Here is a 22,338-nt window from a genome sequence, read left to right on the forward strand (position 1 = left end):
GAAGGAACCCGGGCCGACCCGGGAATCGAACCCAGGACCCTCTTGCTGTGAGGCGAGAGTGCTACCCACTACACCACCGTGCAGCCCAAGTGTATATCTGTAATCTTAAAAATATTTATTTATTTAATACATTTGCATGAGTCAACAAAATGCATTGCAAACTTTTCTGGGTTTTACTAATGAAGTATAGAACTGATGTGAAGCATTTTGGCAACCAGCGCTCCATCAGTTCTGCTTTTGTGGGCCTTGCAGCTGCCATTTCCTGCCTTGCACCAAGCAGGTTAACATCTCAGTTCAAAGGGAACTACTTCTGCTTTTTAAGGCTCAACTTTCACAACTTGGTTTTATATGAAGCCTTATTTCTAATAACAAAGCAGCAGTTTTTGTTGCAGTTGGCCTACAGTGATTTCATGTTTGTATTTATAATAATAATTGAATAGAATCTATGAGAAGATGCATCGAGTATTACTTCAAACACCTGTTGTGAATTTGGCCGTTCAGCTCCTCGTTAGTGAACAGCAAGTTATGCAAAAAGTACTGAAACATTGAACAGTTGGACATGTGCATTCCAAAGTTTAGTTATAGTAATTAAGTTCACCTGTAAAGGTTATAGTGCATTTTAGGTTCATCCTGAAGATATAACTCAAGTAATATTTAATGTGATATTCATGTCATATCAATTAATTTCTACGTTTGTGATATCAGTCTGTTGCAAATAGATGACCAAAGTGTTTATATATTTAGTAAATCAGCCTCTCACGCATTTTTAACATTCTTATTTTATTTTAAACTGATGTAAAAGACATTGATACATAGTGGTGATGACTGGTTCTCTTCAGTGCTAGTGCTAGGTTACCAACATTATGGTGTTTATGCTCATATAGCCTCTGATGCAAAAAGAAGAATCTTAGAATTTGACAAATTCCATACTTTTTCATGCTTACATTTCTGGATTTGAAGTCAACAATGAGATAATATGGTGATCCTGCCATACAAACTCTGCCATCACACAGTATATGAAAATTATCATTCACAACTACAAAATTCTTTGACATTATGACATTTTTTTATCACATTTTTTCTAAGATCTGTATATTCCACAGCTGTTCACCTATGATACGATGAGTTTCCCAATAATTGTAATTAATTACTATCTTGGAGAAATGCTACATATTAAAGAATCAGACCCACGGTTCCCAGCCCGCCCAAACTCTGCCGAGCAGATTCCGATCCATGGCTTGGTCAAGCAGACAGTCCACCTGATTCTCCACCGACAAGCCTGCAGCCGGGAGCTTAGCACGGATGTTGAGCTCCTCAGTCCCCAGGACCACAGACAGCATCCCCGGGAAGGCAGCGTCCTTCTCAAAGCCCAGCTTCAGCTCCTCACTGACAAAATAATGCAACATCTAATCACACACAAGTAGAACTGAAATGATGCCAGTAAAAATAGCTTTCAGTAGTTTGGATTGAAACCGTGAGGCCATGTTGTGTTTTGATGATGTACCTGGTTATAGCAGCTGGATTTGCTCCTTCTAGTTTTCTTCTCGCAAAGTTCACCTTCTGTAGGGGATACCAGTTGATTTCTTTGGTGTTCACGTTGTCCGTCCATGTGCCTCCTTTCTTCATCTGTTTCAACTCAAAGTTCTGTTCAGAGCAATGAGAAAGATCATTTGTACAACATAATTACTGTTTACACATTACAAAACAAGCTAGAGAAAACTTCACACCACATATTCTGAATGTATCACATTTAAATTCCCCTATCTACCGACATCTCCAGAGATTTTTTTCAAATAACCTTCTTCATCTGCAATTAATCTATCAGACCCCGACCGTTCAGAGATCCCATGTTTAATGGGAGCGTCGCAGCAGTAGTGATGTTACCTTCCAGTCCAGCGAGGGCTCCTTGACAAACACATCCATGGTGTTCAGCAAAAGGTCCGGCTCAGCACTGTAAGCTCGGAGGGAGTGGACCATGATGCTCTGGATGAAACCAGACTCCTTTAAGGGTTGCATGAGATTCACAAACTGTTGGGTCAGCCGGAAAGGCATGAGCTCAGGCACAGGGAGGAACTGTGAGGAAACACCAGAACGCACAGAGAGGGAGCTTTTATACAAGAGATGGTGGTGTCTTATTGAACAAGGTGCTGTCCACATGTATACAGCTGGACATTTTCACATAGAACCAGAAAACACATAGTAAAAACACAGAGTAAAGTCTGACTTCCTTCCTCCAGGTGTTGCTCCAGAGCCTTCACTTCCTGTTATCTAGCCTACTTTAACCCAGACTGAAATATCTTAACATTTAGTTCAAATACAATGTTTCCACTTCTGCCCTCAATGAAACACGACTAACCTGTGTGGCTGAACCAAAAGCGTGACCAAAGTCGATGCCGATCATGCCTCCTGTTTCCATGTTGATCATGAAGTTGGAGAGATGGCGGTCTCCAATACCTAGTATCCAGTGGCTAACACACAGCAAGGCATGTGAGCTGATGAAGTGGGAGCGCAGGGAAAGAAACGCTTCAGGACTGTTGCACATCTTCAGAAAGGCTCTCCTAGAAAATAAAAAAAAAGGGAAGAAGTCATTTTACTGCAAGTGTTAACATTAGCAGCTTTATAATGCAGAGTTTCAACTTACTTCAGGAGATCATGGGGGACATGCTGCAACACTTTTGAAAAGTTGTTGACCGTCTCGGCATGTTTCGCTTTCCTGTCAAAGGATGAATATGCTGTGTTTCATATTTGATAAAACAATTAATAAAGTGTTCCTGCTGTGGCAGTGTCTAAAGTTAAATAAAAGACTGAAAAAGGTTGTTTAAACAATAAACACAATCCAGCCATAACACTTTAGTTTAAGGGGGAAAAAAGACATTCAGGAGACTTACTTGTAAGCCAGTCCATACAGTACAAAGCCACTTAACTTCGGAGCAAAGGTTTGGAGCCAATTATTGTAGTCTTCAGGACACCTTTAAACAAAATGTATCTCAGTACATGTACATTGTATATTATAGCTCTGAATATGACATTCCATCAATAGACAGTGGACTGACATTGAAGTTATTGGAGTGAAAAGTATATATTGTACCTCTTTGCCCTTTGCTGTTCCTTCTCAGTCATTGTGCTATACAGGAAGTCTTTCAGAGTACTGGTGTTCTCCATCCATTCAATTAGACCAATTCTGTAAAGGCAGTGAAAGTGGCAAATTTCTCATTCCCAATACCTAATAAACAATTTGACAACATTATTCTCAGGAAACCGTGTTGAGTTTTATCGGTTACTTGTTCGCTGCTACTATCGAAACTGCAGGAAACAAGTTTAATCTAGTGGTACTTCAACTCGTGTAATCAGTATGCATGACGTTTAAGGGAAGGACAAAATGCTGGATGGACAGATACCTTGTGGTGATGGGAATGACTTGATAGGTGCGCAGCTGCATGCCTCTGCGTGTGCAGGCGGCGTCATGACTCAGCAGAATGTTCATGACAGTGAAGAGCTGCTCGATGCGTTGGTCCTGGCGGAGGTCCTCTCCACCCTTCACCAGGAAGGGGTGGTCACGTTCATCATCCCCACGGATGATCAGACGTTTGGGCCGACGGATGGAGTGCATCACTTTCACCTGCGGGGTGGACATTTACACTCATATACTGACCAGCCCTTACATGGGAAGTTCTTAGAACATTTACAATGTTATTTTATAGTAAACATCAATAAAAGCATACCCTTTCGTCAAAGCCTGTTATTTTTGCATGATACTCTGGCAAAGGTTTAGATCTGCCATCATATTGTCCTACAACCAGGGGAAGGAAAACATTTTCATCAGTGAACAGAATAGAGTTCTCTAAATCCATCGATGAACGCAGGTACGTCTTCATCAACACCACCGACCGTATTTCAGTTACTTTTATTTTACAACAAATGAGTTCGCTCCTCTCACGAGATTACGTCAAAACCGTCAATGTGCAACACTGGTTTTTAACTGCACTGACCTGGGATCTCCAGCTCATTGCTGAATGCGTCTGCTTTAAATCCACTCAGCCAGGGCGAGTATTCCTTCAGGTTCCCTGGTTCACTCTGAGAGCCACGAGAGACATGCATGGACCTTGCCAGCTCATCCACCTGCTGCACAAATCTTTTCTCTTTCCTCTTCTCAAACAGCGTGCCGCCTTTACATCCTAGCAGTTTCTCCACATCTTTTGCAAATTTCTATTAAAAGTACAAGAACAAGTATTTAAAAAGGGCATTATTTTTGTATACATGTATTTGCTGTACAAAAGAGATCGAAACAAACTACAAACTTTGATGAATTTCATCCGAAACGCTCCATGCCGGCCTCCGCTACAATCCCCAAGTGACGAGTGCATCTCGTCATACATTGCGCCCATCTGCTTCTTGTTAAAGCTCGGTTTTTCCAGTTCAGTTTTCACACAATCCCACCAATCCTGTGTGGACCAAATGGGTAATAATCAATGACAGGCCAGTTACCAGTAGGTGGCAGCTTGGTGCATTCATGGTTTCACTTATAACTACCCTAAAGAGCATCTCAGGGTTTGTCAGCTGCTGCAGTGCATCCACAAAGGTCTTCACAGGTCCTCCCTTATCCAGCATGCCCCTGAGCCTGTTGACATACATTACACACATCAATAAGCAGATGTATACATTATATATATATTATATTGCCATTCTCCTTACTTCCCCAGGCACAACATTAGGCATTTACCTGTTGACAAATCCCTGCTGCTGGTGGCCTGTAGCAGAGTCCTCAAACTGGTAACTCTCACTGCTGATCATTAGAGCGTAAACCAGTGCCTGAGGGTAGCACTCAGCTATCTGCCCAATGCAGTGCTGCACGGCCACAGCTTCTGGCTTGTCCAATATGGCCACCATTTGACTTATCCAGCCAATCAGCATCCAGCAAGGAACTGACACCAACTACAGATGGAAAGACAGCAGCGTCACCATTTACAACAGCAGGTTCTTCACTGCAGGTTTGACTCCCTTCCAAAGCTGAAACATTTTCTTTGAACAAACAACACAAAAATGGAACAGTCTGGTTTCCACTGCAGGTGTGAATTTTAACCTGAGACAGGGTGAGAAGAGGAGGGAGATGGGAGTAGAGTCAGAGCCCCTTAGCATTAAAAGAGGCTAGCCAAGGTGGTCAGGGAGGTGTTATATATCTCCCCTGGCCTGGAAACGCCTCTGGGTCTCCCCAGGAAGGGCTGGAAAACATTGCCCGGGAGAGGGATGTCCTATAAACCCCGTTAAGACCGCCGCCACCGTGACCTGGCCCCAGATAAGTGAAAATGGATGGAATGGAACATGCGATAAACTACATTAATGTGGCCTTATCTTCCACGCCATCCCTGGTTTTAACATGCTCACCTCTTTCATCATGAGGTCCAGTGTCTCAGAGGGGTACAACTCAATGATCTGCAGCAGACGGGGGAACTTGAGGCGAGCTTCCTCCGAGTTCATCTTCAGTGCTTTCAACAAGTTCTCCACTACATGTACAGGCAGCGCCATCAGGTCTGGAAACTGGCTTTCTGCAACAAAACACAACATGAACCAGGTTAGAACAGTGCATCAGTCAAAGTGATGGAGGGTCCTGTACAGGCAGGGGAACATAATTTCATCTCCATAGTGCATTCATCGGTAAATCAGAAGTAAGTGTTCAACAAAGGCATATACTTGGTTAGTAATATTACTCACCAGTGTCACTCTGCTCCTCCTCTCGCAGAAGTCTGTCACAGAAGTTAGCCAAAGCCATGTACGTGTCAGAGATGCTGCTGCTCTCCACAAAGTCCTGAGTATAAGACTGAAGCTCTTCATCAGCCTTTCTGGTAGCGTCACACAGCAACGCCAATGCTTTCACCTGCAGCCCCACTTTCACTTTCTGCAGAGTAAACAGTTGTTTACCAAATAAGATCTGTCATTTACACACCATTTGCATGTGCATTCTTTAGTCATGTTGCACACTATAGAGTATGTTTTCAATACGTTAACGTTTTTGTAGAGTACCTTTGGATTCTCATCGGGCCAAGCAGCTCCAGAAAGCTTTGCAACTCTCTCTGCTTTCTCAGCGTCAACGGTTTCCAGGACGGAGGGGCTCCTGCTCACAGCTGTGGCCAGGATGTGGAAAGACGTACCTTGGAGTATCTTTTGGTGTCTGAATAGTTTCGCTGTGGCACTCTGACAGTCAGCCTGAAGGTCCTCTGCAGAGAGATAACAGCTGACATGAAGCATCTCAACAGGAAACAACAGCAGCAACATTCACACTCATCTTTATGTGAATGTTGCTGCAACTTGCACAGTGTTGTAGTTTTCAAAATTGAGTGAAATCATCCCACTGATGTCATAAAGTGATCACCTTTTATCTAAAATGTAAAACTAAAATAAACAATGTCTTGTCAAGTTCAAGGGTCAAGTTCCATCACTTGAATACTCCAGAACAAAGTGTTAATGCTTAAAAACACCCAGCAGGTGGCGTATGATAGTTTCTGCTGCTGGTTTCATGCTGTTCTGCCGATCGACAGTTGGTGGCGGTAACGCACAGCAAACGGAGCAATACACCGACAACGGCAGTGAAGAAAAAGACAAATACTGTAATCACGTTGAGGCTGTCTATGATTACTGAGTCCTGTCCCTGCTTACCCAGGAGTGGGATGGTCTTCAGCATGGAACTGATTTGCTCCACAGGACCCTGGGTCTGGCTGCGTTTATGGTGCAAGCTGCTAAAACTGTGGACCCACTGCAGCAGCCAGCCTCGGTTCAGTTTGGCTCCTTTGTGAAGTTCCTTCAGCAGCTTGTTGGCCACAGGAAAGTTATTCTGAAAACATTACAAAACATTGGTAGGTGAGTTCGTGGTAAACATGTGACATCATGAAAAAGTAACTTCCAGGCTCGTTTCTTCACCTGCTTCCAAGCGCTGTCGGCCATTTGTAACTTCATGTTGAACTTGCAGTCATTTACTAATGTGTCAATGTCGCCTGATGGCTCTTGTGAACCGTCCACCTCCATACTATCACTGGGAGTGTGGCCTCTCAGCTTAACCCTGATCTTGTCCAAGAAGAAACATCTGAAACATAGAGATTATATTATTATTATTATAATATCTGATCATTAAAAAGAAGTAAAATACTAAAGGTATTTTTCTTACCGAGATGTTATGATATCATCCCATAAATTCACTGGATCTGCTTTAGCATCAGGGTACCGCTCGGTCCATAGTCTGGTGAGCCGCTTGAGTGAGCTCAAAGACACTAATGAATGAAACACAATGATAGTAACTCAATTTTGAGAGTTCAAAAACAGTTGCAGGGTTTTGATTCTTTAGTTCTTCCATAGAAAAATAAATCGAAGGATAAACCTTTCAGGTGTACATTTTCACTGTCGATTATATTTGGATGTTCATTGTGTTGAGTTTTAAAGATCTTCGCTCACCCTCTCCTTTAATGAACAGCAGGAAGTCCTGGATTTCAGTCAATGCCTGCACTGACTGCAGGATGGTCAGCCGACTCTGAGTCAGCAGCGTATCCACACTGGAGTAATTCTATAGGGTGGTGAGACAGTTTGAGTGCTAGCTGTGGTTGATTTGTATAAATGCCATCTGCTTATATTATACATAAACTGTACAGTACGTTGCTTTTAAAGTTATCATAAAATAATAATGATCTTTGTCAGACAGAAAGGAGGTGTAACTGCAGACCTGCATGAAGAGCTGCATGGTGTAGTTGGTGTAGTAGGTTGCGCGGTCATAGTCCTCCTGCAGGATGTAGAGCAAGCTGAGCTCTTGGCTGTAATGACTTTCCAGCAGCTTTTTGCGCTCCTCCACCCTCATGGCTTTGTCGATGAAGCTGAGGAGAGTTTGGTCCGTCTCACCCAGCTGCAGCTGCTTCAACATGCTGCGAATCATGTGCTGCAGGTACATATCCTGGCAGAGACAAAGCAATGTAGGTTGTCATTTCGAGCCATCCCTTCACGTTCAATAAGAGATGAAGAATGCTGTTTTGTTGGAATCGAAACCTGCAGGATGTCAGATCTCCCTGGTACATGACTGGGAAGTCCTTGACTGTGAAAGGTGAGATCTAATACCTGGTAAAGCGGGTCCGACCACATCATCTGGAGGTCGGGTGGGGAATTTGCATCTAGTTGCACAGTGGAGCAAAACTGAAGAGACTTCCACTCAGTCAGATGACTGTAGGCCTCCATGGCAGCTGTATCCCAGAAGTCCTTCTCAGAGTCGGTGGGCTCTTCATCGCTCCATTCCTCAGTGTTCAGAGCCTGCCGGTGTGGAAGAGAGTATGCAATTTTAAAGTTTTACTAGAAATGTGGTCAAACTGCACCAATCCACAAGCATGATGCTAGATTTATTGTACTGGGAAAAACTACCTCATTGTAAAGCTTCACAGCTTCTGCATAATCAGTGTTTGCTTCAGCTTGAAGCGCAGCACAGGTGATCGACTTGGTCCCAACTTTGCCACCAAAGATGCCGCGCACGACATCATAATCCTCCAAAGATCTGTAGAGCCTGAAGAACAGGGTGAACAAAGAGCACTCTTACTACTACACTTATCCATATCAATCACACTCTGAGGTCAGGTACGTGAATCTGGTAATATTACTGTCTCTATTTCATCATGGTATTGTCCGATACTGCTCTTGTATCAAGCTCAACACACTTTGCTAGGTGGATCCATTTGTTGGTGTCCGGGGGGATTTCTTTGCGTCCTCGTGACCTCTTAGCAGGAGGCCCATCCTGGCCACCGGCTTGCAGCAAGCCCTCTTCCAACAGCAGGATGCCCGACGGCTGCTGGAGACTCATCAGGCAAGTGGAGCTGATGGCTGCTGGACTGAGCTGGTGGAGCTCCTTATGCTGGTAGCACATATCCTAAAACACAACCAGTATTAACTCGACCCATCAGCTTTAAGCCTTAATCAAGCTGTAAAAAGACAAGGCTCCTACAATGCAAAAATCACATCAATGTAAATCAAGTACTACGCACTGACCATAAATGCAGTGCAATTGTGGATGTAAAAGCAGTCAGTATAATTAGTACAGGCACTACCTTCATTTTGACACCATCAATAAATGCTGTCATTTTTCAGATTTAAGACTTAAACTATTCAAATACTTTCTCAAGGTCACACCTGCACACATGCTATGAATGGAGGGAAGCACAGGGTGCTCTTGCTCAGGAATGTATTCATGGTGCAACGCAGCTCCTCTTTAATCCTCCCGCTCTCCTCTCTTGGTTTCTGCATTTCCATTTCTTGGAGGACGCCGGCAAACAGGGAGCTGAACAGCTGTTTGGCTAAAATCGGATCTCTCTGAAAGAACACGCAGAGTTAAAAAAATCAATTGGATGTGATCAAAGGTGCTTGTTTGCTGTTCTTTTGAGTATATTGTTTGTATTCATGTATATTTTCAGACGGCTTCTTTGTGGGGAGGACCCAGAGAGGGCAGCGTTACCTGGGCTAGAGCTTGAAGGGGGGCGATGAGGCTACTGAAAGGGATCTGGATGTCTGGGAAGTCTCCCACTCTGTAGTTACGATACAGAGTCACCTGAGCCTCTTTTCGCAGCCGTTGTTCAGCTTTTTCTTCCTGTGGGACACCGAACAGAACCACTGATGGTTATACACTACCGTTTTTAATAATCAGCATATTGGTTGTTGCATGCTTGATACCTTTTTCTGTCTTTGGTGCCGGATCTCTTTTTGTGCAAAATTCAAGCTGACTTTCTCCTGATCCTTGAGAAACCTTCGTTTCAATCTTAGGATGCTATTACGTTGCTCGTTTGCGGCTGTTGATACAGATAGAGACAACATGAAATATTCATTTTACAGAATTCCAATTCATTTGAAACACTGTTTCTCCCTTGCAACGTACTTCCTAACTAATAGACTAACCTCTAGTGCGACTGTCCACCTCATCGGTTGATGCAGTAAGGCGCTTTAGGCCGAAGCCTTCTCCTACTGGTCTCCTTGCTGCAGTTTGCCTCTCTGCTTTCTTATCAAACACCAACAATGAAGACTCGGAGCCAAGCGTGTACTCTGCTAGTGTGTCCACGCTGCTGCCCGTCAGCCAGTTATATGCTGCACGTCGACCTGGGAAAAACATAACAGAGGTAAATATACCTGTGTTGACCGGACTGCACAGCTACAGCTACAGCACATGCATATTGACCTTTAGCTGTACCTGCTGTTTGGGTTTGGCTGAACTCTAATGAAGTCTGAGTGGCTCGGAGCTTCCCCTTCATGCTTCCAGACTGCGATGCTGCCACGCTCTCTGGGCCTTGAGTGCTTTGGGTTTCAACAAACATGGGAGTCATCACTGTGCTCCTGAAGCGCCAGTTGGAGTCAATGACATAGTCCTAGAGAGTGGAGAAACGTTATTAATACGTCAGAAATGCACAAATAAAAATCTTAAAACTTGAACTCATCAACTGACCTGGAAGGTACACTCTGACAGCGGATACTCAAACATGTTCCGTTTGAAATCAGGACTCTGGCTGGTCATTTCAAGCAGCAGGTTGGTAGCTAGGCTTAAGAAACACCTTTCTATCTGACAGGAGTACAGAGAACCAAGCACCGTCAACATCCGCTCAAGGGTCGCTGTGGGGAGCCGCTTCTCCTGACTCCAGAAGTTACGAACATAAAGCCTGAAAACAGAATGGACAGGGATGGGTTTTTGTGGGATTTCATATGAAAATGGTTGAGATTACGCTTCCTTGAGTTATATACAAAAGGATAAATGCAAGTGAGTAATAGTGGGTTCTTACTGAAGGCCTTGGTTTTCTTCAGACAGTCCCTGAATTAATGTTTCTTTAGCTGCATTCAAAACCTCAACGGAGGTGTTGTCCTCCATGCTCTCTGCATCACTGGAAGCATAACAGACAGTATATCAATAAAGGCCATATCAGTGAAGTAACAATGGACTGCAAACAACAATACACCTGTCACTGCACATGCAGAATGTAGTGCAGTGAAAATGAAAAGCACTATATAAAAGTAACGCTTTTAGTGTAGTAGTAGTTTACCAAGCCAAAACGGCTCACAGTACCTGTAGTTGTCCTGGATCCACATGAGGATGTCATACATCCTCTCTCTGCACACTGGCGAAGGGTGGGAGACGAACGCCGTCACAGCTCCCAGAAGCTCCTGAAGCTCAACTGGAGTCAGACGGGCAATGATCTTGTGGATGATATCAAGACACGCTCTCTGCCTCGCTTCATCCCTGAATGAGTGTGCAGAAACATGGTCGCAGCACAAACGAGTCCTCAAATGTCTTATTCATTTACATAAGTACCACTTTAGAGTCGAACAGAAGTTCAAAACTTATTTAAAAGCATGCTGGGAGATTTCCTACCAAATCTACAGTAGTAGTAATACAAACTAGCCTGTAACAGGAAGACAGTCAACATGCAGATCAAGGAGTCTGGTTAGGATTTACCTGTGGCCCATCATCTGAATGAAGCCTGTCGTCTTCAGATGCAGAAAGATGTCTGGGATGACATCAGCTCGGCTCAGCACACACTCCAAACAATTAGTCTTTAAGATGCCGTGCAACTTTGGCAGGAGGGAGAACACATGGTTGACAAACCTGAGAAATAATAAATACAATAAGACTTAGTCACGATGGAAATACACTTCCCAACGCATGGGATTAAGTTTGCAATGCAATTTCCATACAGTAAGATTCATTCAATTATTAATTGAGAGGGAAGTAAAACTCACCGATCCATAAATGGAGGAAAATGCTTTGACACTTTGTTCAAGCAAATAATGAACTTGTCATCCATGTCTTTTTTCTTCAGATTTGTTATCTTAGTTGCAGCAAGACTGAGAAGCTCTTGACGGCGCTGAGACAATCATCAAAAATGAGAAAAATCAGATATTCAGTGAATAAATTTAAGATTATTGCCGATAACAGATAACATTTGAAGGGATATACATCTTATATTATTATTTTGTACTGAGGTGCTTTGAGGTGTCTTCAGACACAAACCTAAATGAAGTGTAACTGTAATGCAGGTCTCCTACATTGTCTGTTTCAGTCATATTCTTCAGGACGAGGCCGATAATTTCTGCAGCAGCTGCGTAGACGTCTTTAAACCTCACAAAGGACAAGTTGTTGGTGAGAGACTGGATGTACCTGGAAAAAGAACAGTCCATACAGAAATTAATAAACATTAAAGCTGCCCGGCGACATTTTGCTACACTATATATTTTACCTGTCATATTCAATTCCACATGAGGCATCGTAAGCAGGGAGGTTGTTGGCCAAGATGATTCCCAGCAGCTGAAGTCCAACAGAGTTGTCTTTGCTATTTGGGTCGAGGCCACAAAACTGCTCGTGTATCAGACTGTAAGGGAAGAAAAGAGATGAAGTCAATTCAATTTAATTTTCTTGAGCCAGGAAATACAGTGTATGACAGTATCTTACAGAATTACACAATGACAATACATTTCTATTATTCATAATTTGCATCTCAGGTCAATTTTCTATTGAGCTTTGAACTAGCAATTAGCATTTCGTCACACTGTTAAAATAATCGCCAAAGTAATTTTTTTTTTTTCCTAAATCATCTCCTCATGACGCCGGCCACCTATGGTAAAATCGCCTATCAGTTGATCAGATCATGTGATTTTACCCCTTTAAAATAATGGCCTATGTCAAGTGTGTTACACTTTTGGTGAAGTTTTTTGTTTTTCCTGAAAAACTTGAAAAAATGAGTTAGGCGATTATTTATCAGAGTGACGATTTATAATTTGGGTCAGTGGTTACAAAATATGTTTTCAAATGATAATAAAGTTTTGCGTTTGTCAAAAATCCAGCTAAGAAGAATAGGCAAATAAATGCAACTTTCAGCAACAACTTTGTGTCTATCTGGGAGTTCATCTTGAACTGACCATTCCCACAGAGAGACAGATGGTTGTCCAATGCTTATCAATTGTTCAGTGAGACTACAAGAGTTACCTGTAAGGCACGTAGAGACAATCTTTCCAGCACTCGACCAGGGTGCGAATGATCTCCAGATTGTGTCGGAAAACTGCCCTCTTGGAGTGGAAGCTATTCTTCATCAGGAACTCGAACAGCCGGTTAGCGAGCACTTCATCTCTGGGGTTACCCTGGGACAAAACAAGCCTGTTACTAATGATAATCCACTAGTGTGCCATCGTTATTTCATATTCTAAAATAGGCTTGGAGATACTCCCACACTGTTATTGTGTATTAATGAGCATATGGTTTATATTTAAAAATATAAATATTAGCAACCTTGGGGCTGACCAGGCTTGTCCAAGAGAGCGCCGTGACGATAATATCCACCACCATGAAATGGATCCCCTCTCCTCCGTTGTTTCCAGAAACAACGACCTGCAGGAGCGGCCCCAGCCAGTGCTTGGCATATGGTCGAAAAACCTGGAAAGATCAGTCGCAAAGATTAAATGGCCAAACAAATAGTGAACACAGGCAGAGCAGCAGCATGCAGTTAGTTGAGGTGCATTTACCTCCTCTGTGTTGATGATCAGCTTTGAGATGAAGAGTCTAATATTCAGATGTGTCGCCGGATTTGATAGTTTTGCATGAAGAAATTTCATCCAAGGAGGAAGTTCACTTGGCATATTTCCCTGTTTCAACACAGAGAGCAATGTCAGAATAATATTTTTATACAATTATATTAATTCTAGAAAATGACTAAATGACTGTAATTGATTGGATGTAAAACATTTGATGTGAAGCCATGTGCTTCTTTTCTCCAGCGCCACTTAAAGATATTATGGACAAAAAGATTCAAACCTGTTCAATCTGGGGGGTTATGTTGTTCCTTAGCATGTGCCCAATAAGAGCAGTCATGGTTTCCATGCATTCATGCTGATTCAGCTCATCCATTTCTAGATCCACCACTGCATCCTGTGAGGGATTTGTCTCTTCTTTCTCCTGGATGTACAAACAATGTTAAGACCGTCATATGACACAAAGCATGTTACAAGCTCTGTGCAGTTTTATGGAGAGAAAAAAAGTAACTAACTGTTTTAGCTGGGGTGCGTCTGTGTGCTTCAGGGTTTTGGGAGCTGATGGAGAAGCTTTGGACTCCGGTGGAGAAATCAAACTGACTCATCTCCTCACTCAGGCTGCTGTCAGCCATGTAAGACTGGGAGGACAGATACACCGGTGCTTCTGTGGAGAATGCAGTTGGATAAAATATAGTAAATTCAACCAGCCTGTGACAAAAAAATACATAATTCCAATCATTTAAAGCAGTTTGTAGCAGTAAATACCTCCATTCTCCTCGCTCACTTCTTTTCGAATCGTGACGTATTTCTTCTTTCTCTCGAGTGGGACCTACAGCGCCATATACATTAACAAACCATGACTGCAACTTAAAGTATAGTGTTAAACAACCAGGCATGTTAAATAAATAAATACATACATACATACATACCTCAATTTCAATAGGAAAGTTATATGTCCTTGCAGCATCAATGATATTCTCCAGAATGAACTGATTCTGGAGGAAAGAATACAAATCAGTCGTCCTGAAGCCTCCAATTATGAAAAGAAACCACTATCACCATGGATTAAACAACTAAACATGTCAAGGGATGTAACTGTAGTGCAACACTCCACAATGAAAGATGTGCTGAAGTGAGTTGGATAGAATTACCTTCTCTGGTTTCTCACTGAAGATGAAGCCGTGGTAGAATTTGGGCTCATTGAAGCTGCAGCTGATGACGGCGATGGCACAGTTGTACGCAGCACAGTGATAGAGTCTCCTGAGGTCGAGGAGCTGATCCTCACCGGCCATGTTCTCAGTGTATGCTTCAAAGCATGACCTTATTGAAATAAAATCCCCATTAATTCATGGAACAATAAGGACGTTTTAAATCAATGTCGTGTCACTGCTGGAATCCTGAGTCCTACTTGATCAAGGTCTTGGACAACTCATTCCCCTCCGTTTTGTCTAAACGACAGTAGGCTCGATTAATGCGGGATTCCTTGGAGTAAACCTCTTCTTTGGGAAGCCGAGAATACAGGAGCTCCATCAGCTTGTAGCAGCCGTTCTTCTTTATCAACTGGATCTCAAAGTCCATTACATTCGACTGAAATTGAGAAATAAATATACCAGAGTAATGAGCAAATATCTCCAAAAAACATAAACGTAGACAATAAAATCACAAAAACAGCTATTAAAGTGTTTATCGTTCATCTTCATAACATTCCTTCAAATGCTACGATGTTAAGAAGCAGACCTTTGTGAAACGGCTGAGCAGCAAAACAATGATGTCGGAGACATTTGCCACAAAGAAGTCATTCAGGGCCTTGGTGCTGCAGTGAGAGGTGAGAGGGAGCAGAACCCTCTCCATCATGGCCTGCAGCATGGAGCTCATCGGCACGTCACCCTGCTGGATCACCCCGTATGTTGTACACAGTAGCTGCAGCTGCCGCTCACTGCTTGACCTACATGTAGTCAGACATCGACAAACACACGGGTGTGGACAAAAAACAAGTGGTTCCTGTCCAACCAAATAATGCAAGGGAATATAACAATAGTGTGTTTACACAATTTAAATTACTTACACCTCAATTCAAGTAAGAAAGAAATAAACCTTATGTGTAACCTTATGGTCTCCCATGAAAAGGCTTTACTAACCGCTTAGCGATTCTTTGGAAACAGGTTTGGAAGGCCTCCTCCATGATGTGTTTTCTATCGCGACACAGAATCCCTGCCATCAGTTTGAGCAGGAGTGGACTCTGAGAAAGCTCGAGGGCATCCAACAACTAAAAGACAAAGAAATGTACGATTGGTCCAACCTTACAATCTGCCAAGTAAAACTCTTCTTACATGGCTATGCTCACATGGAAACTTGCAACCTGTCTCTTGACAACCTGAGACACTTGTTGTAAAAAAAAAAAAGAAAAAAAAAAAAAAAAAAAGAAAGAAAAGTCTATCAATCGTAAATCTGCATCCCTCTGACCTTTCGGACACAGTCCATGTAGTTGTTGCGGTGAAGCGAGCCCTTGGCGAACTCGTCTGACTGCATGGGGAAGTGGGACGCGACCAGGGCCTCCAGGGCCGTCTGCAGCTCAGCCAGCGGCCCCTCTGGCAGCGTTGTGAAGAAGGGCAGCACCAGCAGGGCCTGACTCTGAAGAGTTGAGGGAATACAACAAAAGAAACGTATACGTTTTCTTTCATTTAGTAACCCAAAGTAAAGTCATTTGAAGCAATCCATGACCCGGAGTCAAAACATAACCCCTCTCCATTACCTTGAGATTCAGAGGCAGTTTCATGTCAACCAGCAGCAGAGTGAAAGTGGAGAAAACCGGTCTGAATGCTTCATGGTTGATATCGACGCAAACAGAGGAGTCAATCTGATCACAGAGGGAATAAGTGTTCATATAGTAACATTAGTGGAAATCAGACAGATGGTTAAGCTTATAATGTACTGCACTGGATATTAGTTTCCTAGGCCTGGGCACACAAATGACTATATTACATAGGGGTGTTAATGTATTACTTTACTTTAATTTATTGATGAGATTAAGGTCGATTTTCTAGGGGAAATTGCAGAAGTAACGGCAGCTCTCTTATACCTGCAGGAGCTTGGAAAGCAGCAGAATAGTGGCAGTTTTGCTCTCTGGAGTTGATGATGGTCCTTCCCACCACGACTCCAGACCATTCCATCTTCTTAGCACCTCTTCAACCAGCTGTTTTCCCTGAGTCTTCCTCACTGAGCGCTCTCTAAAGCTGTGGTCCAGCATGCCATTCAGCAACACACTCACCTAAAGAGAAATCATTCAGGAGAAAAACCCACTTTAAATGCAGAAAAATAATGGTTCTTCACGGGTGCATGGCTACGATGCAGAAATTCAAAAAGGTGAAAAAAAGAGGAGAAAGAGTTACCATGCTGGGGTTTTGAGAGGAAGCTTTCATGAGGCGTGGTACTGCCATGTCCAGACTCCTCAGCAGCTCAGTGTTGATGGTCATCTGGAAGAGGCTGTAGAAGTACTCACCATGTGAGAAGCTCAGGAATTTATTGCTATGACTTCCAGAAATTGGCACAGACAGCATGATGGTGTTCAACAACAAGTCCACCAGTTGCTCACTCTGCAGCGAAACACAAATATACAACAAGAAAGCTTTGAAACACTCATGGAAAAGGAAAACTTCAGTATGCACTAGTATATTGGTACCATCGTATCATCATACATCCACTTTATCAGTTACATTTGTTATTTTCTAACTTTTTTTTCCTTTAGTCAGCTCCAATAACTCACCATATGTAGTGTAAATTTCATCTCATCTGAAAATCGAATCTAATCCAAAGAGAGGTAGCACTGACCTGCTGATTTATAGAGAAAGCAAGCTGAAGCAGTCCATCTGCCAGGTTCTTGGTATTTATGTTCAAGGATGGAAGGGCCTTCCTGTCCTCACCGGGTGCTATTCCTTTGTAGACGGTCATCAGGAGTTTGGACCCAAGTGATTTGCCATAGGTGGCATCCTTAAGCACAACAAAAACAACAACAAAAAGTGTACTTTATTGAAGGATATGCAGTAACACTAAGGAAAAATCCATCTAAGATCTACTTTTATTGTAAGTGATCAGTACATAAAGTAAAATGATTTGCTTAAGATCATTTTTAATATGTTTTGAGTGCTTAATTAATATGAAACTGAACTGCATGGCACATAAAGCTTATTGTGGATTAATGGTCACATGATCCAGCTTGAATGCGTCCCTGGTCACGTACCTGGCTGTGCAGAATAGAGCCGAGGAAGTCTGCTTTGTGGATCTGCTTACAGGAGGACAGAACCATTTCCATCTGGTCATGGCGGCTCAGGGTGCTGGACTGGTAGAAGTCTACAGCACACAACTCCTCTACACTGGAAGTTAATAAAGAAAATAAAACTTGATGATTCTACTATGATCCCAATCATTACGGCTCAATCATAGAGAATGCTCTAAGAGTTAGCCTCAGAAAACAATGAGAGCTTGTTTGTTCAAATGTACAGTCTATTTGGTTTTATTGCATGTTACCTCAAATGACAGTAAAAGTCAAAGATGACAAACATACCTTTTACAGGAGATTCTTTTCCACAAACTGCTTTCAAGGCGAGAGCGGTAAGGTGAGGCTAGCAGCTCTTTTAGTAAAGGAACACACACTTCTGGTAGGTTCTTCATTACCTCCACATCTGCCATGTTGAATCCTACAGTGGATGGCTCACACACCACCAGTGCGGTCAACTCAAAGAAATCTGAGACAAAAAGGTCTTGTTCCAGGAGCTGTGAATAAATGAACAAATATTGATAAAAAGAAGAATAGTGGCTTAATTAATGTTAGAACGTCTTAAATTCAGTGATACCTTCCATAACTCCTGGTCTCCTTTGACGAGAATCATGGTGGCAAACTCCAGCAGGCGGACGATGATGGTGCACTTGTTGAAGTTGTATTGGTCCACCTCTCTTGGGCTGAAGTGAGAGGTCTTCTTGCCGAGAGGGAAACAGCTCTCTGCTGCTGACAGTTCGTGGTTTGCCAGCTCAGTCAAAAAGAAATGTATAGCTTTCAGAAAGCTGGATTTCTCTTTTGAGCCTTGACCATGAAAGAAGAAAAAACTGTATTTATTGTCATATCTGCTGGGCCAAAACATTGATTTAATTTGATAATGCTTATAGGATAAGTCAACAGTGTAAGTTCCCTTTTACATGTAATACATATATAAATAAATCCACTATACACCTACTGAGCATGTGAGGCTTGATTATGTGTAAGTGGATGAAGGTGTTGTAACAGTCCAGGGCAGCCAGCAGGAGGTCCATCCACTGCAGGGTGGCTCTGACACTGAAAGGACCAGCCAGGTCCTTGAGAGTGGGCTGAGAGAGGAGACCTCCCCCCTCGAATCGGGAGATCAGGAAACCCTGGCCATTATCCTTCAGCATGCCATCTACCCACTGAGGTGGAGACTTCTTTCCTAATTGAGTCACACATATCACATAATGTATTCACATATATAACCAGAGTAAATTAAGTACTGCATTGTTGATTATGAAAAATATGATTTGAATTATGTTTGTTTATTAATCAGGTGAACAGTGTTGGATTGCTCACCTGGGAGGAGAGGAATGAACTCATAGAAGAGTTCCATGCATTTGTGGCGACACTCTGTCTGAGGCCGGCCACATTGTTCCAGAAGCCATAAAACCACATCAGAGAGGCACAGCTTTGCATCAGGTGGAAAGCCTCTGAGATGAGATAGTGACGGGACATTTTACATGCATTTATACACAGACATTACAAGGTCTTATCTTTGCGTGAACATTGCAGTAATTGAGGGGAGGGCACACATATAGACAATTTACCAGACTACTGAATTTATTTCAAAGCAACTATATCTTGTCATTTTGTTGAGTTAGATTCCCTAAGGCAAGGCATGAGAAGAGTCATGCCTTGTAAAAATCTAGCTGATACCCGTGCACATACCAACCTTGGGATGCGTGTCTTAGCACTGTGCTGATTAAGACTAGGGGCCTTTTGATTGATGATTCTTTTCAGATGATCAATGGCACTGCAACACTGCTGCAATGTACCTGGGGATGGAAGAGTGGCAAGAACAGCTTTCTGAAAATGTAATTAGAATTTTCATTGATGGAACCTCGTTGAACCCAAAATGACAGCATTAAAATAAAACAATACATAAATATCTTTTTAAATACGATCTCCATAAAATAAAATGCTAATGGTAATGATAGGAAAATCAGTGAATCCTGTCCTATAAAGCTGAAGTGGAAGAATACTTACCCATAGATCGCTCATCTGAATGTGCAAGAGCAAGACTTTCCACAAATATGACGAGAACTTCAAAGATGAACTGCTCCACCAAGGACTTTTCCTCTCTGCAGAGACACATACACCAGCACTGATCAAATACAGTACAACGCTCCAACATTTTGGTAACATTTTTTGGCATGAAAATATGGATCTAAAATATAAGGATGACAAAACCTTATCACTATCAGAATCAGCTTTCAATACCAAAACAGTCAAACCTCAAATATCAAACTAACATAACACCAATATAATATAACAAGCTTAGAGTTCTGTAAATGGAGGTCTGCAGAGAAGAAGAAATAAAGGGTCAAACAGGGAGAAGAGTCGTACCTGAACTGCCTGTAGATACTATTGAATGCCAAGGCTGCACCAAGTCTTTTGAATCCGTTGGGATGGAGAGCCAAGCTGTAGATGCGCTTAAACAAGGACTTCATGTTGGTAGGGCTCTTCTGTTGCTGCTTGGGAGTGGTTTGTTTGATTGACCATTTAACAAACTCCTCAATGCAGCGGCCACAGAAGTCTCTGAGAGTGCTATCTATGGGGTCAACCACACCGTTCTGGAGAGAAAAACAAAACATGCTAATGTGTGTACTGCAAATGGTAAGGCAGATCCTCTGGAATCCACGTTAGAAAAGACATAAACTTACCATAATTGCCTCTAGAACAGCTACTGTATCTTGACTCTCAAACTTCTTGTTGTTTGTGAACCAATGAATCAGCTGCATAACCAGCGGTTCAAAGAGCTGTCTGGTCACCTGGTAAAGAAATAATTAAATGACTGTAGACATCGTTACATAGCTCTCTGTAAGAACCAGGTTCTGTTCTCTCACATGCTTGTGTGCAACAATGATATATAAAGGAGAAATAAACCCACGGCTAATATGAAACCAAAATAACCAAGTGGAGGCTAGTAGGCTGCACATGAGACATGCAACTTTCAATAAGTTTGTAACTGTAGCGGCAAAGTCAACAAACTAGATGGCACTAAGCCTGTGGTGCTCTCTTTCCAGAAATCATAACCCAGTTACTCAAGAAAATCCACAATTTCATGTACAAACTCCTTTCTTGCCCTGCTCTCTGGTCTCCCGAAAAAGAGCATTTCACACCTTCAGCTGCTCCAGAACTCGGCTGCACGCGTGCTGACGAAGACCAGAAGGCGGGCTCACATTACACCAGTTTTAGAATCGCTGCATTGGCTCCCTGTGCACTTCAGGATCGATTTTAAGGTTCTTTTACTAGTTTTTAAGTGTCTTAACGGCCTCGGGCCTTCTTATCTGTCTGACCTGCTTTTACCGTATCGGCCCTCGCGGACCCTGAGGTCCTCCGGTACTGGTCTTTTATCTGTTCCCAGTGTTAGAACCAAAACCTTTGGCGAAGCCTCATTTTATCATTAGGGCCCTCGCCTATGGAACAACCTGCCGGAGGGCCTCAGGGCCACTGAGTCTGTTGATGCTTTTAAACGGAGGCTCTGGTGTAGCGTGTGTGTGTGTGTTACATGAATGAGGGTGCGGGGAGTGGGGATGTTAAAGGGGTTTGTTGTATTTTATTTTAATGTAAAGCACTTTGGGCTGCATTTTTATATGTATGAAAGGTGCTAAATAAATAAAGGTGACTTGACTTCTTTCGATTCGTTTGTACATGACATTGTTCAAAACGAGGGCTGTGGATTATCTTGAGACATTGCCGAGTCAAATGTATTTTTTTTGTCCCATTATATTCAAGAGAAGGAAGACTCATGTCACACCAAAAACATGTAGATAAACGTAAACGTAAGTGTAAATAACACTACAGGTAAGAGGGAAAATATGTATTTTAGATTGTGGGGTGCCTTACACCATCCAATCACATTTAGCCCCTACAAAAAAACTCAAATCTACACTGAGTACTACCATCTAATAAAATGTATTTAAAACAAGATCTAACAACATTCTTAAACTGTGTCTGTTAAACGTGTCTCTCCCTGTTTCAAGACATGAGGGAATTTTTCTTTTTTGGGGAGTTTTGCTTTGGGTTTAATCTTGTAGGATAGCACATACCTGATCCACATCACAGGCTAGACGCAGTAGCACAGGAAACAGCCTCTTGTGCAACTTGTACATCGGAGGCAAACTTTTCTGCCCCTCAACCATCTGTGCGCTCTTCCCAACCATGTAGACCACCAAGCTGTGGAGAAGCTCACAAGCTGCTACCTGCAGCACAAGAGAGACTGGATTAATATGATCGTTTGGACACCATTGTCATCACATCCGAGTATGTTAGTGGACGTACTTTGGTTTGTCTGTCACTTGTGGACAGAGCCAGTTCACTGATGTGAGGCAGAAACGGGTCGAGGTAGATGACTGGCTTCATATCAGTGAATGGCACCGCGAAGCTCAGCCTTTTCTCAGGATCCCAGGCCACAAATTTCTTCATCGTTTCCTCTGATGAGACCCCTAAACGTGAAAATAGAAGCCTATTGTGAACAAAAACAGCTAAATTCTCACAGTCTTGGTCACATGTTCTCAAAACAT

General features: G+C 42.6%; 1 protein-coding gene across 2 annotated transcripts in view; it reads right to left on the minus strand.

Moving 5' to 3' along the window:
• Window positions 1–784: 784 nt before the first annotated feature.
• Window positions 785–22,338, minus strand: part of prkdc (protein kinase, DNA-activated, catalytic subunit) — a 29,027-nt gene continuing 7,473 nt past the window's right edge. Inside the window, exons 24-86 of one of the 2 annotated variants that reach the window (XM_084034346.1) lie at window positions 22,097–22,260; window positions 21,865–22,017; window positions 20,476–20,583; window positions 20,159–20,385; window positions 19,799–19,893; window positions 19,485–19,587; window positions 19,109–19,242; window positions 18,744–18,971; window positions 18,366–18,592; window positions 18,077–18,285; window positions 17,753–17,885; window positions 17,344–17,502; window positions 16,905–17,108; window positions 16,595–16,783; window positions 16,268–16,372; window positions 15,979–16,146; window positions 15,654–15,781; window positions 15,253–15,460; window positions 14,924–15,102; window positions 14,667–14,835; window positions 14,445–14,504; window positions 14,281–14,344; window positions 14,031–14,179; window positions 13,799–13,939; window positions 13,510–13,629; window positions 13,277–13,420; window positions 12,977–13,128; window positions 12,231–12,362; window positions 12,040–12,151; window positions 11,734–11,858; window positions 11,450–11,599; window positions 11,060–11,233; window positions 10,779–10,877; window positions 10,448–10,658; window positions 10,196–10,370; window positions 9,907–10,104; window positions 9,685–9,800; window positions 9,470–9,601; window positions 9,148–9,327; window positions 8,679–8,887; window positions 8,389–8,527; window positions 8,092–8,280; window positions 7,706–7,930; window positions 7,441–7,549; window positions 7,157–7,259; window positions 6,913–7,075; window positions 6,652–6,826; window positions 6,019–6,212; window positions 5,710–5,893; window positions 5,383–5,543; window positions 4,721–4,932; window positions 4,531–4,618; window positions 4,299–4,442; window positions 3,990–4,206; window positions 3,723–3,790; window positions 3,399–3,619; window positions 3,089–3,181; window positions 2,889–2,969; window positions 2,642–2,713; window positions 2,357–2,558; window positions 1,885–2,073; window positions 1,505–1,644; window positions 785–1,386 (exon numbers count right to left, since the gene is read on the minus strand). In XM_084034346.1, coding sequence (XP_083890472.1) covers window positions 1,182–1,386; window positions 1,505–1,644; window positions 1,885–2,073; window positions 2,357–2,558; window positions 2,642–2,713; window positions 2,889–2,969; window positions 3,089–3,181; window positions 3,399–3,619; window positions 3,723–3,790; window positions 3,990–4,206; window positions 4,299–4,442; window positions 4,531–4,618; window positions 4,721–4,932; window positions 5,383–5,543; window positions 5,710–5,893; window positions 6,019–6,212; window positions 6,652–6,826; window positions 6,913–7,075; window positions 7,157–7,259; window positions 7,441–7,549; window positions 7,706–7,930; window positions 8,092–8,280; window positions 8,389–8,527; window positions 8,679–8,887; window positions 9,148–9,327; window positions 9,470–9,601; window positions 9,685–9,800; window positions 9,907–10,104; window positions 10,196–10,370; window positions 10,448–10,658; window positions 10,779–10,877; window positions 11,060–11,233; window positions 11,450–11,599; window positions 11,734–11,858; window positions 12,040–12,151; window positions 12,231–12,362; window positions 12,977–13,128; window positions 13,277–13,420; window positions 13,510–13,629; window positions 13,799–13,939; window positions 14,031–14,179; window positions 14,281–14,344; window positions 14,445–14,504; window positions 14,667–14,835; window positions 14,924–15,102; window positions 15,253–15,460; window positions 15,654–15,781; window positions 15,979–16,146; window positions 16,268–16,372; window positions 16,595–16,783; window positions 16,905–17,108; window positions 17,344–17,502; window positions 17,753–17,885; window positions 18,077–18,285; window positions 18,366–18,592; window positions 18,744–18,971; window positions 19,109–19,242; window positions 19,485–19,587; window positions 19,799–19,893; window positions 20,159–20,385; window positions 20,476–20,583; window positions 21,865–22,017; window positions 22,097–22,260 — 9,707 coding nt within the window. In that variant the 3' untranslated portion in view covers window positions 785–1,181. Of the gene's footprint in view, window positions 1,387–1,504; window positions 1,645–1,884; window positions 2,074–2,356; window positions 2,559–2,641; window positions 2,714–2,888; window positions 2,970–3,088; window positions 3,182–3,398; window positions 3,620–3,722; window positions 3,791–3,989; window positions 4,207–4,298; window positions 4,443–4,530; window positions 4,619–4,720; window positions 4,933–5,382; window positions 5,544–5,709; window positions 5,894–6,018; window positions 6,213–6,651; window positions 6,827–6,912; window positions 7,076–7,156; window positions 7,260–7,440; window positions 7,550–7,705; window positions 7,931–8,091; window positions 8,281–8,388; window positions 8,528–8,678; window positions 8,888–9,147; window positions 9,328–9,469; window positions 9,602–9,684; window positions 9,801–9,906; window positions 10,105–10,195; window positions 10,371–10,447; window positions 10,659–10,778; window positions 10,878–11,059; window positions 11,234–11,449; window positions 11,600–11,733; window positions 11,859–12,039; window positions 12,152–12,230; window positions 12,363–12,976; window positions 13,129–13,276; window positions 13,421–13,509; window positions 13,630–13,798; window positions 13,940–14,030; window positions 14,180–14,280; window positions 14,345–14,444; window positions 14,511–14,666; window positions 14,836–14,923; window positions 15,103–15,252; window positions 15,461–15,653; window positions 15,782–15,978; window positions 16,147–16,267; window positions 16,373–16,594; window positions 16,784–16,904; window positions 17,109–17,343; window positions 17,503–17,752; window positions 17,886–18,076; window positions 18,286–18,365; window positions 18,593–18,743; window positions 18,972–19,108; window positions 19,243–19,484; window positions 19,588–19,798; window positions 19,894–20,158; window positions 20,386–20,475; window positions 20,584–21,864; window positions 22,018–22,096; window positions 22,261–22,338 lie in introns of both variants that reach the window. The other variant, XM_084034345.1, reaches the window with a different exon arrangement.

Source organism: Eutrigla gurnardus, assembly GCF_963514095.1.
Source record: "Eutrigla gurnardus genome assembly, chromosome: 18".
NCBI classification, from domain to species: domain Eukaryota; kingdom Metazoa; phylum Chordata; class Actinopteri; order Perciformes; family Triglidae; genus Eutrigla; species Eutrigla gurnardus.